We start from the raw sequence: 15,284 nt of genomic DNA on the forward strand, positions 1-15,284 counted from the left end.
GTACACGTTTTTGTAGATGTTTTCAATTCTCTTGGGTATCTATTTAGCAGTAGAATTGCTAAATCATGTGATGAGTCTGTGCTTAACCATTTATGGAGCTGCCAGACTGTTTTTCAGAGTGTCTGTACTGTTTTATATTTCCACCAGCGATTTTTCCATATGCATGCCAATACTTGTTATTCTGTCCTTTTGGTTACATTCATCCTAGTGGGTGTGAAGTGGTATCTCATTGTGGTTTTGATTTGCATTTCCCTAATGATTAATGATGTCGAGCCTTTTTTTTTTACGTGATTATTGGCCATTTGTATATTTTCTCAGAAGAAACAGCTGTCCAGATCCTTTGCCCATTTTTTGATTGGATCATTTGCCTTTTATCATTGAGTTGCAAGGGTTCTTTATATATTTGATACCTTATCAAATATATAGTTTATGAATATTTTCTTCCATTCGATGGGTTGTTTTTTCACTATTGTAATAGCATCCTTTGAACAAAAAAGCTTTCAGTTTTGCTGAAGTCAATTTCATCTATGTATCTGTGCCAGACATGAAGAAACAACTGGATGAATGTGCTGGCTGAGACAAGATGGCAGGAAATCAGGCATCCAAGGGAGGGAGGGGTTAGGCTTCTCTACTGTGCGCTCATCAAATCTTGACTGGAATAACTGCATTCAGTCTGAGGACTAATCTGGCATGTGTTCAAATGAGAGATACCAGAATGATGAAAGAACTAAAAATCTAGCCATGATGCTGAGGGGAAGGAACTGGAAGACAGTCTTATGCTGCTTAATAATGGGAATATATTCTGAGAAATGTAATTAGACAGTTCCATTGGTTGAACATCATAAAGTGTACTTACACAAACCTAGATGGTATAACCTGCTACTATAATTGTACATGCTATACTTTTATACGACTGGCAGCACAGTAGGTTTGTTTACACGAGCATCACCACAAACACGTGAGTAATGTGTGCACTAAAACATTATGATAGTGACGGTGGCACAAGGCAATAGGAATCTTTCAGCTCCATTATCTTATGGGACCACCATCCTTTATACCATCCATGGTTGACCGAAACATTGTTATGCAATGCATGACTATATTTAGCCTGAAGAAGAGAAGACATGCCTTGTTACCCACACTCAGCTATATGCATCAGACTCTCTGTTCTGTGCATTTGTTCACGTCTGGCCCTATTGCATTTCCCTCTCTCCCATGGACAATTCTTGTTCATTCTTTAAGTTTCAGGCAAAGTGGCAGCTCCTCCAGGAAGGCTTCTATGGCCTCAGAGTGGGATATACCCCTCTCAGATGTTCTTCCATAACACTCCATGTATCTCTATTACTGCCCTATCTGTGTTGTTTTATGTATTTACATGTCTGACTTCTCTATCAGAATGTGAGTTACTTAAGAGGAGGGATTGTCTCTGCTTGACGTTGGTGTATCCACTATTTATATCACAGGTCTGGCACACAGCACTACATAAATGTTTTATGCATCAGTATTTAGAGTGGAAATATTGAAGAGGATTAGGTTTATCTTATGTGGTCCTAGTGGTGGTAAAGACAAAGAGACATCTTGCTTAACATAGGGAAGAATTTTCTGAGGGAATAGATGATCAGGGCTGCCTTGAGAGATCTTGAGTCCTCTGTCCTTGGAAGTGCCCAAACACAGGCTGGACAAACACTTTCATTAGTTCAAAATATTTTTTTTCATACATAGGAAACAGGTATGTATAGGTGTAGATGATTTTGTTCTTCTCTCAGTGAGTCTATGGTCTAGAAGTAAAGATAATATGCTAGTGAATGCAGTGATAAGGGGCATACAGGGTGCTATGGAAATGGAAAGAATAATTATTTAGGGAGGAAGGTCAGAGAAGGGGTTTCACACAGACGACTCAGACACATGTTTGAGTTGCATTGTCAAAGGTGAATAGGAATTTGCCAGGCCAACTAGAATACAGAGTTGTAAGAGTATGTCTGGCATCTCAGGGCACTGCAAATAATACATTATGGTTGTAGCTGTGGAATAGAAGTATGAGGTGATGATAGTGATAATGCTACCAATAATAATAGCTAAAATTTATTAAATTGTTGAGTACCTACTCTGGAGCAGGTATTGAACTACGCAGCAAGAGATGTGTTTTAGGAAACAAACCATATCTAAGCCTCTTGGACTTTATCCCCTGTGAGCTGTTAAGGATTTTGAACAAAGATGGGACACTTTGATTTGCATATAAACTTAATTGTTGGCAAAATAACACAACATTCAGATGAGCAAGATGGCCTTTCATTCTGAGATCTTTGATTCTGTGTTTTATCTTTACTATAATACTACTCTATCAACTTCATGAACAAATTATACAAATGCCTTATTTTCTTCCCCTTTTGGACTACAAAGTTGTGCTTTTATATATTTGTCTTACTGGGCTGATATCACATTTTCTTAATGATTGAGGAGGAAGGAAGAATCATCAATATTGAAGGACTTGTATAAACAGCTTCTTTATCTCTAATCTAAACATAAAATGATTATAAATATTTCTTGAAGGCTCCCTGTCTTGTCTCCTTTCAGGATAAATTTGGCTCAGTTATGCTAGGCCATCATTTGTTATGCACAGTCACTGAAATAAAGTAAGAAATGGCAGTACTGCCACTTACCTGATTCTGGTAGTCAGTGAACGATTCCACCAGCCTGAACTTAGCTTGTTGTAGCTGTAGAGATATTGGAGGCTCAGCTCTTCCTAATGTGAGCTCAAGCAGATATTCACAGTTTGGTCTTAAGAATGATTTGGATGTTGGAGAAGATGCGGAGAAAAAGGAACCTTTATACACTGCTGGTGGGACTGCAAATTGGTACAGCCACTATGGGAAACAGTATGGAGGTTACTCAAAAAACTAAGAATTGATCTACCATATGATCCAGCAATCCCCCTACTGGGTATTTACCCCAAAGACTTGAAAACCCACATCCAAAAAGATATTTGCACACCGATTTTCATAGCAACATTATTCACAGTGGCCAGGACATGGAAGCAACTGAATTGTCCTACGATAGACAACTGGATTAAGAAGCTGTGGTACATATATACAATGGAATATTAGCCATAAGAAGAGATGAAATACTGCCATTTGCGACAACACGGATGGACCTTGAGATAATCATGCTAAGTGAAATAAGTCAGACTGAAAAAGTAGAAAATCACATGATATCACTTATATGTGGGATATAAACCCTAAGAGCAACAAATGAACAGGACAAACAGAGCCTCATGGACATGGACTATAGACTAGTGTTTACCAGAGAGTAGGGAGTCGGGGAGGAATGGGAAGGTAGACAGGATAAAGAGGGTCAAATATGTGGTGACAGAAAGAAATCTAACTATGGGAGATAAACACAATGTAAATATATATATGCCTTACTGTTAAAGGGTACAGTTGAAACTTACTGGATTTTGTTAACCGATGTCACCATAAAAAAATTAATTAATTTTTAAAAAATAAATAAAAAATAAAAGAATGATTTGGAGCTTGGACAGCGTTTCCTTCAGATTTAATATTCCAAGATGGCGACTTGGGTTCAAGTTCTAATTCTTTACAGGCTTTTAAGATATACCACTTAATCTCGTTGAGGCTTAGTTTTCTCATCTGTCTACTGGGTCTAATAATATCTGTGCGAGTGTTACGAGAATCAGTTGACTGGTCTATGTGAAAGTGCCATCATAGGATCTGGTAAATAAATGTTTAATAAGTATTAGTTTTCTTCCCTTTTCTTCAGCCAAGCAGAATGTCTGACATTATCATTATTGATCCATTGTTAGTGATTCATTACTTTGAGTACTATTAAGTTATGAGTGCCCTGTGAAGGGTAACATTTTAAGCTATTACTAACTCCTTTCTCAGGATTAATGTGTCACATTCTTGTGGCATCTACCCAAGAGAAATCCTTTTGGGAATGGAATTGAGGAAGACACTAGAGGAAGGGTAGAGATACCGAGAGTGAGCAGATGGCCTTCAAATAAGGGATGAAAGGTACCAGAGGAAAATTTAGAATCATAGAGCTTTGATATTAAGAGAGATTTTTAAAATTTAGTCCAATCTACAAATTTTATAAATGAAAAATAACCCAAGAGAGGAGAGTGACTTGACTAAAGTTACACGGAAAGTTAGAGACAAGATTAGGACCCAAATTTGTTTTCTATTCTTTTGTTTCCTTTAACTGTCTTAGGGTATTGATGGTGGTAGGAGTATAAAGGTTTTAAGTTTTTAAACTTCTCTCAGATTTTTATTTTCTTTTATTCACTCATTCAACTCATTCTTTTTTTTTGCTTTCACTAACTGATATATACAGTTATTGATAATCCTGTAGAGGGTAAAATTAAAGACAATTTCTTAATTTTTTATTTGTGTTTTTCTGCTTTTTCCAAGTATTCTGTTCTGAGCATATAATATGTTCGATATTAGAAAAAATAAATGCTAGTAGAAGAGGAATATATTTGTCTCTCATAAGTAAAAATAAGTACTTATCCTAGAAAATAAAAGCAAAGAAAAATGTTTGTTCACTTATAACTTTATTTATAATACAAAAACAAAGCTTAAATGTTAGGTAATAATATAAGCTAATTCAGACTTTGTAATACGAACAGTAGATGTTCTGGTTATAAATGCTACCCTTCTTTCTCCTTTGCTCCCTATCTCAGTCAATGGAGCCATCTTAAACCGAAAGCCCAAGCCGATTCATCTTTAATTTCTCCTACTTTCTCACCTCTACAACCACTAAAACCTCTTGATTCAATTTCATAACTCTTGGATACATCTGCCTCTAGCTATCTCCACTGCCACTACCTTAATCCATCATCTCCAACCCGGGTTCCTATAAATACTTCCTGATTGGTGTCCCTGCCTCCCCTATCCATTTGTCACACTGGAACAGAAATGCTCTTCTTACAAACAAAGCTAATTGTTTTCATTCTTTGAGCAACATTTACTAGGCTTTGTACAAGTATTGGATGTGAGATGTGTAAAACATAGTCCCTGATCTCTAAATGGCATGTCACTTTTTAAACCTCTTTAATACTACCCATAATTCAAGCTCATAAATTTGAAGCACAAGATTTGTGATCTGGCCCCTGGCTACTTCTCTAGACTTATCTTCAGACACACCCCACCTTACCCTGGAACTCTGTACTCTAGTACCAGTCATAATTTTGCTAGTTATAGTTTTCATATAACTCTTGTATGTGTATCATGCAGATTTAAAAATCTGTGCCCTTTTAACATATGCTCAGTTTAATTTAGTTTCTTTAAACAAATAAACAAGCAGCCAACATCTGGAGTCCAGATCTTTCTTCTGAGCTACAGATTTGTTTTTCTAGTTGCCTGATTGATATTTCTACTTGGCTGTCTCACAGGTACCTCAAACGCAACATGTTGAAATTCGTTCTTGTAACTTTCTGTTTCACAATCTTAGTAAACTATAGAACCATCAACTGAAGTGTTTAGGCAAGATACTTGAGAGTCATGTCAGGGTACAGTGGGAAGGTGGCCATCTCTAAGCCAACAAAATGGCTCTTACCGAGAACCAGATCTGCCAGCACTATGATCTTTGGCAGTTTCTTCTTCCTCACCTTTATATTATATCAATTACAAATCCCTGTTTATTTTACTTACTAAATATTTCTCAAGCCTGTTCACTTATGTCTGTTCCCAGTTCTGCTACCTTAATCTAAATAGCAACTTTCCTTAGCCTGGACTACTGTGACCTCTTAGCTAGTCCCCCACATCTGTGTTTACTCCCTTCACAGCACTCCACACATACCTGATCTAGCACTGTATATTTACTGTTGTATTAATCAGTGAGGACTGCCATAACAAAATACCACAGACTAGGTGGCTTAAACAATAGGCATTTATTGTTTAAGTTCTGGAAGCTGTAAGACTGAGATCAGGTTGTTAGGTCTGATGAGAACTCTTCCTGGCTTGCAGGCAGCCACCTTCTTGAAAACTCTGTTGTGTCTTTTATAAGACACAACACATCTACCCTCATGACCTCATGTAATCCTAATTACCTATCACATCTACCCTCATGACCTCATGTAATCCTAATTACCTATCACAGGCCCCATCTTCAAATACTATCAGATTGGGGATGAGGGCTTCAGGTGTGAACTGGGCTATGACAAAAACATTCAGTCCATATTTTCTTATTTTCTGTATTCTTGATGTTCTGGCATCTGGGGCCTCACTGATTAGTGAGAGACTGCCCCTCCCAGAGATAGCCAGTTCTTAGAAATAGCAAACAACTCACCCTGTACCGTGACTTTCTTATGCAAATGAACCAAACCAGGGCCCATACTCTTAAACCACCTCTTATACTCCAGGAGGCAGCATTCCTCTGCCCTAATCACCCCAGGACCAGCTACCAGACCACTAGAGATAGCCCCTATTTTCCAGAGCCTGCTGAAATTATTCAAGTTGACCAATGCTAGGCCTGCTTATCCTCCCTTGCTTTGCCTTTCTCTCGAAACCACAATAAAGGCTGTCACCCATTCTTTTCCTTGCTCCTTCCTCCTGACTGACCCTGGTGCTTTCCTGTATGACCCCGTGTAGCATGGCATGCCCCCTGCTCTTGGAAACTGAATAACAAACTGTCTTTTAATGGCAGCCATCTTCTGATCTGTTGGCTTCACCATACCTAAATAATTATAAAGCCCTGTATTTTAAAACACCACCACCACCACTGCTGTGGACTGAATTGTTTCAAAATTCATATGTTGAATCCCTGATCCCTCATTTGACAGTATTTGGAGATGGGGCTTTGTGGTGGTAATTAGAATTGGATGTTGTTATGAGGGTGAGGTCCTTGTGATGGAATTAGTACCTTTATAAGAAGAGACCTGAGAGCTTACTTTCTCCACCATGTCAGGGTACAGTGGGAAGGTGGCCATCTCCAAGCCAACAAAATGGCCCTTACCGAGAACCAGATCTGCCAGCACTATGATCTTGGACTTCTTAGCTTCCAAAACTGTGGGAAACAAATTCTGGTATTTAAGCTACCCAGTCTCTATGGTGTTTTGTTATAGCAGCCCAAGCTGATGAAGATAGTCATCCAGCTTAAACCATTTCAATGGCTTACTATTGCTTTTAAGATAAAATTAAGAAGCCCTTTCAGCCTAAACATTTTGCCTAGTCCATTTGCTGTTAATCTCTCCAGCCTCATTTCATACCCCTTCTCTTTATCACTGATTAGGCATCAACCACATTAGGCTTTTTTCAATTCTTTAAATGTCCCTCCTACCACAGGACCTCTGCACATGCTGTTTCCCCTACTTAGGGTTCTCATCTTCCCTTTAGCCTCTCTTCACCTTACTTATATCTGCATCTTTTTCAAGTCTTAGTTTATGTGTCAATTCTTAAAGGAAAATTTTCATGACTCCCTAAATTAGGTCCTCTATTTTATGGTCTTGGTACTCTGTACTTTTCCTTCATAGCACTTATCATAATTGTAATTAAATATTTGTTTGTACAATTAACTGTTTAATGTCTCTCTCTCATGCTAGATTGTAAAGTTCTGTGAGAGCATGGACCATCTTGTCTCTAGCACATAGCATAGTGTCAGGCACATAGTAAGTGCTTAATATTTGTTGAATCAATAAATAAAATAATGACAGCAATTATTTCAACTGCCTTGCATAGACTTTACGGATAGGCCTATGAAATAATAGAGAAAAAGTTTATTTTTTTATGCTCTACCGTCCAAATATTTGGATAGAATCCTACAAAATGGATTGTTTACATACCTCAGTACATATGAAAATGGCCAAATAGTTACACAAATATTTTCCTAACACATGAAAACTTAAGGAAGATAAAAATGCAAAAGATGTATAGTATAAAGCCAGTAAATCCTGGTTCAAAACTTTTAATAGAGAAATCTTTTATATACCGTAAAACTTATGGTAGATTTATCTACAGGATGTCATGATAACTTTGCCAGGTTTTTTGGAGCATTTAAAGGTGATTCTAGTGGAAGATTTTAGAAGCAACAGAATGTAGAGTTGTCAGTTCAAAATCTGGCCCTGTTACCATATTAGCTCTGTGATCTTGGACAAGTTACTTAAACATCTAAACCTCAGTGTTCTCATCTAAGAATGGTGATAATGGTACCTATCTTAGAATTGTTGTGAAAATTAAATGAGATAATGAATGTAAAACACTTAACCATGAGACCTTGCCCACATGCTGTTATTTACCAGAAGATATTACTTTACATAAACTCTTTTCTTCTTGGAATGCCTTTATCTACCACCCATTTCATTTCTTGCCACCTTTTGTTGACATTTTATTCTATATTTAACAACGTTTTTCATTCCCTCTACCTCACTAGACTGAATTCCTTGAAGGCAGTGACTGTGCCTTGTTTTCATTGTATGCTGAGCTTCTTACACATTGCCTGGCACCTAGTAGTTATATTATTAAAGAATTAATTAACTGCATCTCTAGTGAATAAATAAATTCTATAGGATTAGTTTAAGGATTAGAAATAACCTATCTACAACATTTAGCTTTTAGTTTAATACATAATAGCTATTATTATTATTGCTAATAAGGGTAATATTCTTTTTCAGAGACATAGATTATTTAGATTAACTTACTTCCCAACCATTAATATCTCTTGTGTGTATCAGTGGACATTTTAATCAATCTTAGGTGCTATAGAAAGGGGGAGAAATGCAAAAGAATACTGGTAGGACCCACAGATCCGCAGATGGTAGACATCATTCTTTCCTGGAAGTATGATATAGTGATACCAAGTGATCTGAGCTGCCTAGTGAGTCTACTTAGGTATATACATTAAGAACAGATAAATGGATGGGTATGCTTATTTGTTCAATAACAATTAACTAAATAGAGTAAATTAGATGATGATAAATATATAAAAGAATTAGTAAAGGACATTAGATAATGAGGTAACCATCTTAATCATGTTGATATTTTATTTTGATTTGCATAATAATTGCAGCTCTACAATATTCAAATCCTGTTATCTGTGTTTGTTTCTTATAGCTATTGGATGAACTCCCAATGATTTACAGCTGCTGTATATTTGTATACTGCATGTAAGTATTAATATTTAAAATTTAGTTGTTTGATATGGCTTGAAATTCAATTATCTGATATATTTTAAAATTCATATTTGCATCAGGGAATTAAGTAATATAATTAACTCGATTAATATTACTGGGAGATTATAATAGTGTAGAAGATTATAACTTGTGATCTCGATACCCTTTAGTCAATTTAGATAGACTCTTACTTAAATTTGACTTAAATTGCATAATTTGCCTTTCCTTGAGTTATGAATGTATAAATTGAAAAATTTCATATATTATGTCATAAAAATAGTATTTATCTACTTTGTACCTGTAATTGTTCTAGAAATACCAAGTCATCTCTAATTCTCACAGTTGTACAAGATAAATGCATATTGTCCCTATATTATAGATGATGAAGTGAAGCACAAAGAGATTTAGTAACTCTTCTAAGGATCTGTCAATGTAAGAAACATCCAAACCTGTAGAGAATTTTTATGAGTTTATTTGAGCCAAAACCGACAATTGCAGGGAAGCATAATAGTTTTTGCAGCTTCTTTTATGCATTTAGCATTAAGGTGGGAATTTAAGGAAGATTGCATGAATGTGGGAGAAAGCAAGGTGGGATTGGACTACAGGACAGGTAACAAGACTATGTGTTTTCTTGACGGTGGTTACACTTATTTCAAAAGTCTGTTAACCTAGATTCACGAAAGAGATGGACAAGGCTTGTTTAAGTCAAAGATAAACCTTTTAAACTAAAAAAGTTATATGCCTGGGGTATGACTACCCACAATAACTTGCCCTTTTAAGAATTTATGATCACATCACCCTGTGACATTACTTTCTATAGAACCCCTTTTTTGTGAACAGATATAAGCAAAGCTTATACATAGGTGAGTTGCCTAAGATCATGTAATTAGTGTCAGAGTGGGAAATTGAACTACAAGTTTAAAAACTTTACCTTCTAAGTATACCTCTTCCCTAGCACTAATACTTAAGACATCTCTGAATCCCTTATGTGATGGTTGTCTGATCTTTTCAATATGATCATCTTTGTTAGTTGAAGAATACCTCCTTCTAAAGATATGTAAAATTCAGAATAGTTAAAAAAATATATTAAAAAACAGGGTGGTTCCATAGAGTAGTGGTTGGTTTGTCTGCTTTACACGTAGAAGGTCCTGGGTTTGAGCCCCAGTGGAACCACGGTCCATACCCCTGGATGTGCGCCGCGAGCGCGTGGGAGGAGACGCCCCGCCTTCAGAGATCCAGTTGTTAAAGGGAGACAGCAACATCCCTAGGTTAGGAGTGGAAGTGGGGGGAGGAATTAACAAATATATGTATATATATTAAAAAAGAGCTTCTGAAATTTCTTCTGTAAAGAGCCAGATAGTAATTATTTTAGGTTTCTGGGCCTCTGGTCTCTGTTACAACTCGATAACTTTGCTGTGGAAACAGACATTAATATGTAAACAAATGGGTGTGAGTGTGTTCCAGTAATATTTTATTGATAAAAACAGGCTTAGGCTGAGAAATTGCCCTTGGGCTGAAATTTGCTGCCCTGATCTGGAAAAATGCTTTCAGATGAGCTCTAAATAAGTTATTCAGTTCCAGAATTTAAATATAAAAGACATCATAGAAATCACCTGGGCTACCATCTTTCTTTACAGTTAAGGAAGTAGAAGTTGGGTCCAATTCTGCAGCCAATTTATTAGTAAACTGAGAGAACTCTCCTGCTGCTTGTACCAAAACGTAGGCTCAAAGGTTGGATCTTTAACAGATGGCCAGATATTTGTTCATATTTCTTTATTCACTGAATATTTCCTGTGTGTCAGACACTATCCTAAGTCACAAGATATATGGAAACAAGATTTAATCCCTGCACACAAGGAATTCACAGTCTGGTTGGGGAGATGGATAAGTAAAGAGACGATTATAATATAGTAATATTTTCCATAATAGTGTGCCTTAGTCCAGGATCATTAGTTACAAGGTATAGAAACCTACTCAAGCTAGCTTGAATTAAGAGAGATTTATTTATTGTAAGGATGTGAGGAAATTACATGGAACCCAATAGCAGGAAGTACAGCCTCACTAGACTAGGACAGGTTCTCTCTCTCTCTTTCTTTTCTCCATTCCTTCCTCTCCACATGGTTTCAAGTCTTTGTATGTGCTTTATTTTTCTTTCTCTGAGAATGACTTCTCTGCTCAATCATCTACTTATTCATTCAGTTTAGCTGCCTAGATATCAGCATCAGAACTGGAATCCATATAGCTTTATAACTTTGACTCTCTACATTTAATTGATTCAATCTCTGGCTCCCAAACTCCAAATTTTCAAGAGAGAGGCTCTCATTGGCTCAGTTTAAGGAAGATGCCTGCTCTTGGTCCCCATAGTCTCTTGGAGGCTGTAGGCAGTACAAGTTCTCTAAGATGAGCATGTGGGTGGGAGGAAACGATGGGCATAACTAGGCCCAGTGGGTAAGTGGTAAACAGCTTTCTATTTGTTTTCATAGTTTTATATTCTAAAACAAGTTTCTTTTTCTCTCTCTCTTTTTTTTTAAGGTTTGAATGTTTCAAGATGAAGAACTCAGTAAACTACCATATGCTTTTTACCTTAGTTCTATTCAGTTTAGTAGTAACCACAGTAAGTCATATTTTGTTTTTAACATATTAAGCATTTGAACTAGCCAAGTATGACGTTTGGCACATTCTGCTTCCAATATTTGCTTCATGCTGTTCAAACTGAAATATTTCTACACTAAACTCATAGATGTTGCTCCTTTGTGTCCGGTTTATTTTTTATTTTATTTTATTTATTTTTATTTTTTTTCTTTAGGCAAGGCAACCCTTGGTTGACCTCACAGATTGCAAGGACCTTGTCAACTTACAATCTCTTATTTTTTATTTTTTACGCTTACAGCACCTGGTCTTCCTGGGTGGTCTCCCATCCGAGTACTAACCAGGTCCGACTCTGCTTCTTTGTTTCCTGTTTAGGCGTTATTTCTCAATAAAAAGTTGGAACAACTTTTTTAAACATCTGGGGTTTTTTTTAACCGGAGAAAAGTCAAAGGCAAATATTTAGTAGCAATGGAAAAAATTAATTTTTTCTCATGGGTGGACATATTACCTCCTATTTGTTTAAAAAAAAAAGAGAGATTGGCTTTGCTCTGTTATGCCTAGTATGACTATTTTAATGGTTAGCCTTTTTCTAATAAGTTGAGATAGCTGATTTCTTCTGGCCCTACCCAAGTGCTTTTTTCCTCTTATGTGAATTGCATTTTATGTTAAGAGATACTCATTTCAACAAACTTTTATTGCAAACCTACCATATCAGGCAGTAGAAAATCTGAAGATGATTAACAAGTAGTTACTGTGCTTGAGGAGTACATTTCTAGTAGGGAAGTCAAACATGTAAACAAAGACTGTGTCAAAAAATAATTGCAGTAATAAAGGTAAAGACTAGTTATATGGTGATGAGATAAAGAGGATCAATAAAGATAGCTTGAGTGGACCAAGGAAAACTCCAGAGGGAAGACACTTGAGCTGAGTTTTAACAGATGATAGGAAGTTCGACAGGCTCCTGGGCAAGAGTGTCGTGAAGCATTTCTAAATAAATTATGACATTGTCCATAGGCATAGAACCTTGTAACGGGTAATGGGCCATCATTTTTTTAAGTGCTTACTAGGTGCCAGATGCTATACTGAGTACTTTACATTTATTTTCTTATTAAATTATCACTGCCAGTGGAATGGGGAGAGATTTAATTATATCAGCACTAGCAGTAGAATTAGGAGAGATTTAATATGGCTGGAGCATATGTTAAGTGGTGAGGAGTGAGTTGAGTCTAATGACTTAGATAAATGTCAGATCATAAAGACCCTTGTACACTATTATATGTTTAGATTTTTATCTTCAAGGTAGTGCGGAGCCACTACCTTGGTTCAGTAGAGGAAAAACATAATTAGATACATGCTTTAGAAAGATTGCTTTGGTTATGGAGGATGGATTAGAGGAGTGGGAAGCTAGACCCAGGGACTTTTGCATTTGCTTAGGCAAGATATAAGACTCAGACTAAAGTAAAATAGCTGTGGGGATGAAAAGCTGTCATAAATAACAGTCCATAGGACTTGTGACCCCCTAAGTATAGGGACTAGGAATGGAGTGAAAAGAATTATATAGAATGATTCCTTAGTTTACGGCCTAGTCACATATTAGGTCCTTAACCAACTTAGGAAACTTGGAAGAAGAGAAGATTATGCAGGAAAGATGATGAGGTTTATAACATGGGAGTAGGGTTAGATTAATTCATTTTGGAATGAGTTGAAATTGAGGTGCCGGATAATATTGATACCTGAGGCCTAACAGGTAGGCTGGGCTAAAGATGTAGATTTGGGAGTTGTCATGTAAACAGATGGTACTATAAATGTGGGAATAGATGAACTGACACAGAGATAATAGCATAGACCCTTAAGATGACCAAAGATACAACCCTATAGAACACTGACTTTTTTTTTATTAGAGATAAGCAAAGCAGTATACATTTATGATACTATACCCTAAAAGTTACAGTTAATTTGTCCATTTGACAGTCAGAGCACATCAGTATGCAAACTCTTTTTATGATAAAATTAGGATACCTCATTTCATAATGCCTAAGGATTTCAATAAAAATCAACATTTTTAAATAAATATTATATACATTTAAGGTGTGCAACATAATTTGATATAAATATACATAATGAAATGATGACTACGGTCAAGCTAATTAACATATCTTCTCACATAGTTACCACTTTAGTGTGTGGTGTAATAGGAACACCTGAAATCTACTCTCAGCAAATTTCCAGTATTCAATCCAGTATTATTGGCTATAGTCATCGTGCTGTGCATTGGCACGTTGACATTTGAGAGTCAAGTAGAAGAAATGGAGCCAGCAAAGGAGACTCAGAACAAGTAATCAGAGATGTAGGAAAACTTAGGAGAGTCTGATATCTCAGAGTACAGAGAGATTTCTAGAAAAAATACCAGATTAGTTGCATCTAAGATGAGTAAAATGAAGATTAAGGTTTGACCCATAACAATACCAATTCTAAGACCAGGTGACCTTAATAAGGATACCATCAGCAGTAGATGGATGGAGGCAGAAACTAGGTTTCAGTGAGTTGAAAAGGTGAATAAGAGGTTGAAAGAACACAGACTATTTTCTTATGCTTCTACATTGCCCTTCATAGTCCTTTGTATAAACTGCATACTTGTTAATCATGGGAGAATCCTAGACTTTCAGAGGTGAAAAGAAGTCTTGTAATTGTGTAAAAGAAGAGAATAAAGTCCAGAGAGCTTTAGTGACTTGCCTGGCCAACCAAGTTTTAATGGAGAATTGAGAGTCAGTCAGATCTGAGTTTGGACCAACACTGCTTATAACTGTGAGACCTTGGGCAGGTTACTGTCTGCTTTAGTTTTCTTCATTTGTAAAATGAAGATAATAATAGCATATTTCATATTAGTTGTAAAAATTAATACCTGGCAGATAGTAAGAACTTAATAATTCTTTTGCCCTAAAAAAAGTGTCTTTAAGAGGCATGCTCTTTTGTATTGCTTTTATTAGTAACAATGAGAATCTGGAACTATAAAAAAGGAAATTAGTATTTTATATAACAAATTTCAGAGATTAAAGGTATTATTCTGTACTCAATTTAGAGTTACAGATGTAATGTCTCATACACATCTTACTATTAAAGCTCTATGAATACTTAAAGGAAATAATCTCTTGTAGTGAGGTAAGGAACTTCCTCTAGGAATAGGAAATTTTGCAGCCAAATTATAAAATTATGTAAAATTTGTGAGATAAGCACTACATTGAATAAGGATATAGAAATATCTAAGCACAGTTCTTGCTGTCAAATAGATTATTTCCTTATAGGTGAGAGAAACAAATAAACAAATACCATGAGGTTTATACATAATGAGGGTGCAGAGGAGGGTGAGTGGTTGCTTCTGCTGAATGGAGAAAGACTCAGAAAAGGCTTTAAGAACGAGATATAGTTTCAGCTGAATCTTGAAAGATAGGTGTTTGCCAGCAAGTAAGGATTTCTGAGCAAGGTAAAGAGTAGCCTTTTTAAAGATACAGAAGCATGGAGCTAGAACATTTGGGGAAGTATTGTACTTTCTGGATCATAGGATGAAAAAGAG

The 15,284-nt window shown here is 36.3% G+C and overlaps 1 protein-coding gene across 2 annotated transcripts in view; it reads left to right on the forward strand.

The window, feature by feature from the left end:
- The window catches only part of ACER3 (alkaline ceramidase 3), a 107,853-nt gene that overhangs the window by 58,962 nt on the left and 33,607 nt on the right, over positions 1 to 15,284 (forward strand). For both annotated transcript variants that reach the window (XM_006926640.2, XM_015600447.1), the window contains exons 4-5: positions 9,066 to 9,118; positions 11,657 to 11,738. In XM_006926640.2, the coding sequence (XP_006926702.1) occupies positions 9,066 to 9,118; positions 11,657 to 11,738 (135 nt within the window). The remainder of the gene's footprint in view (positions 1 to 9,065; positions 9,119 to 11,656; positions 11,739 to 15,284) is intronic.

Source organism: Pteropus alecto, unplaced genomic scaffold (assembly GCF_000325575.1).
Source record: "Pteropus alecto unplaced genomic scaffold, ASM32557v1 scaffold7, whole genome shotgun sequence".
NCBI lineage: Eukaryota > Metazoa > Chordata > Mammalia > Chiroptera > Pteropodidae > Pteropus > Pteropus alecto.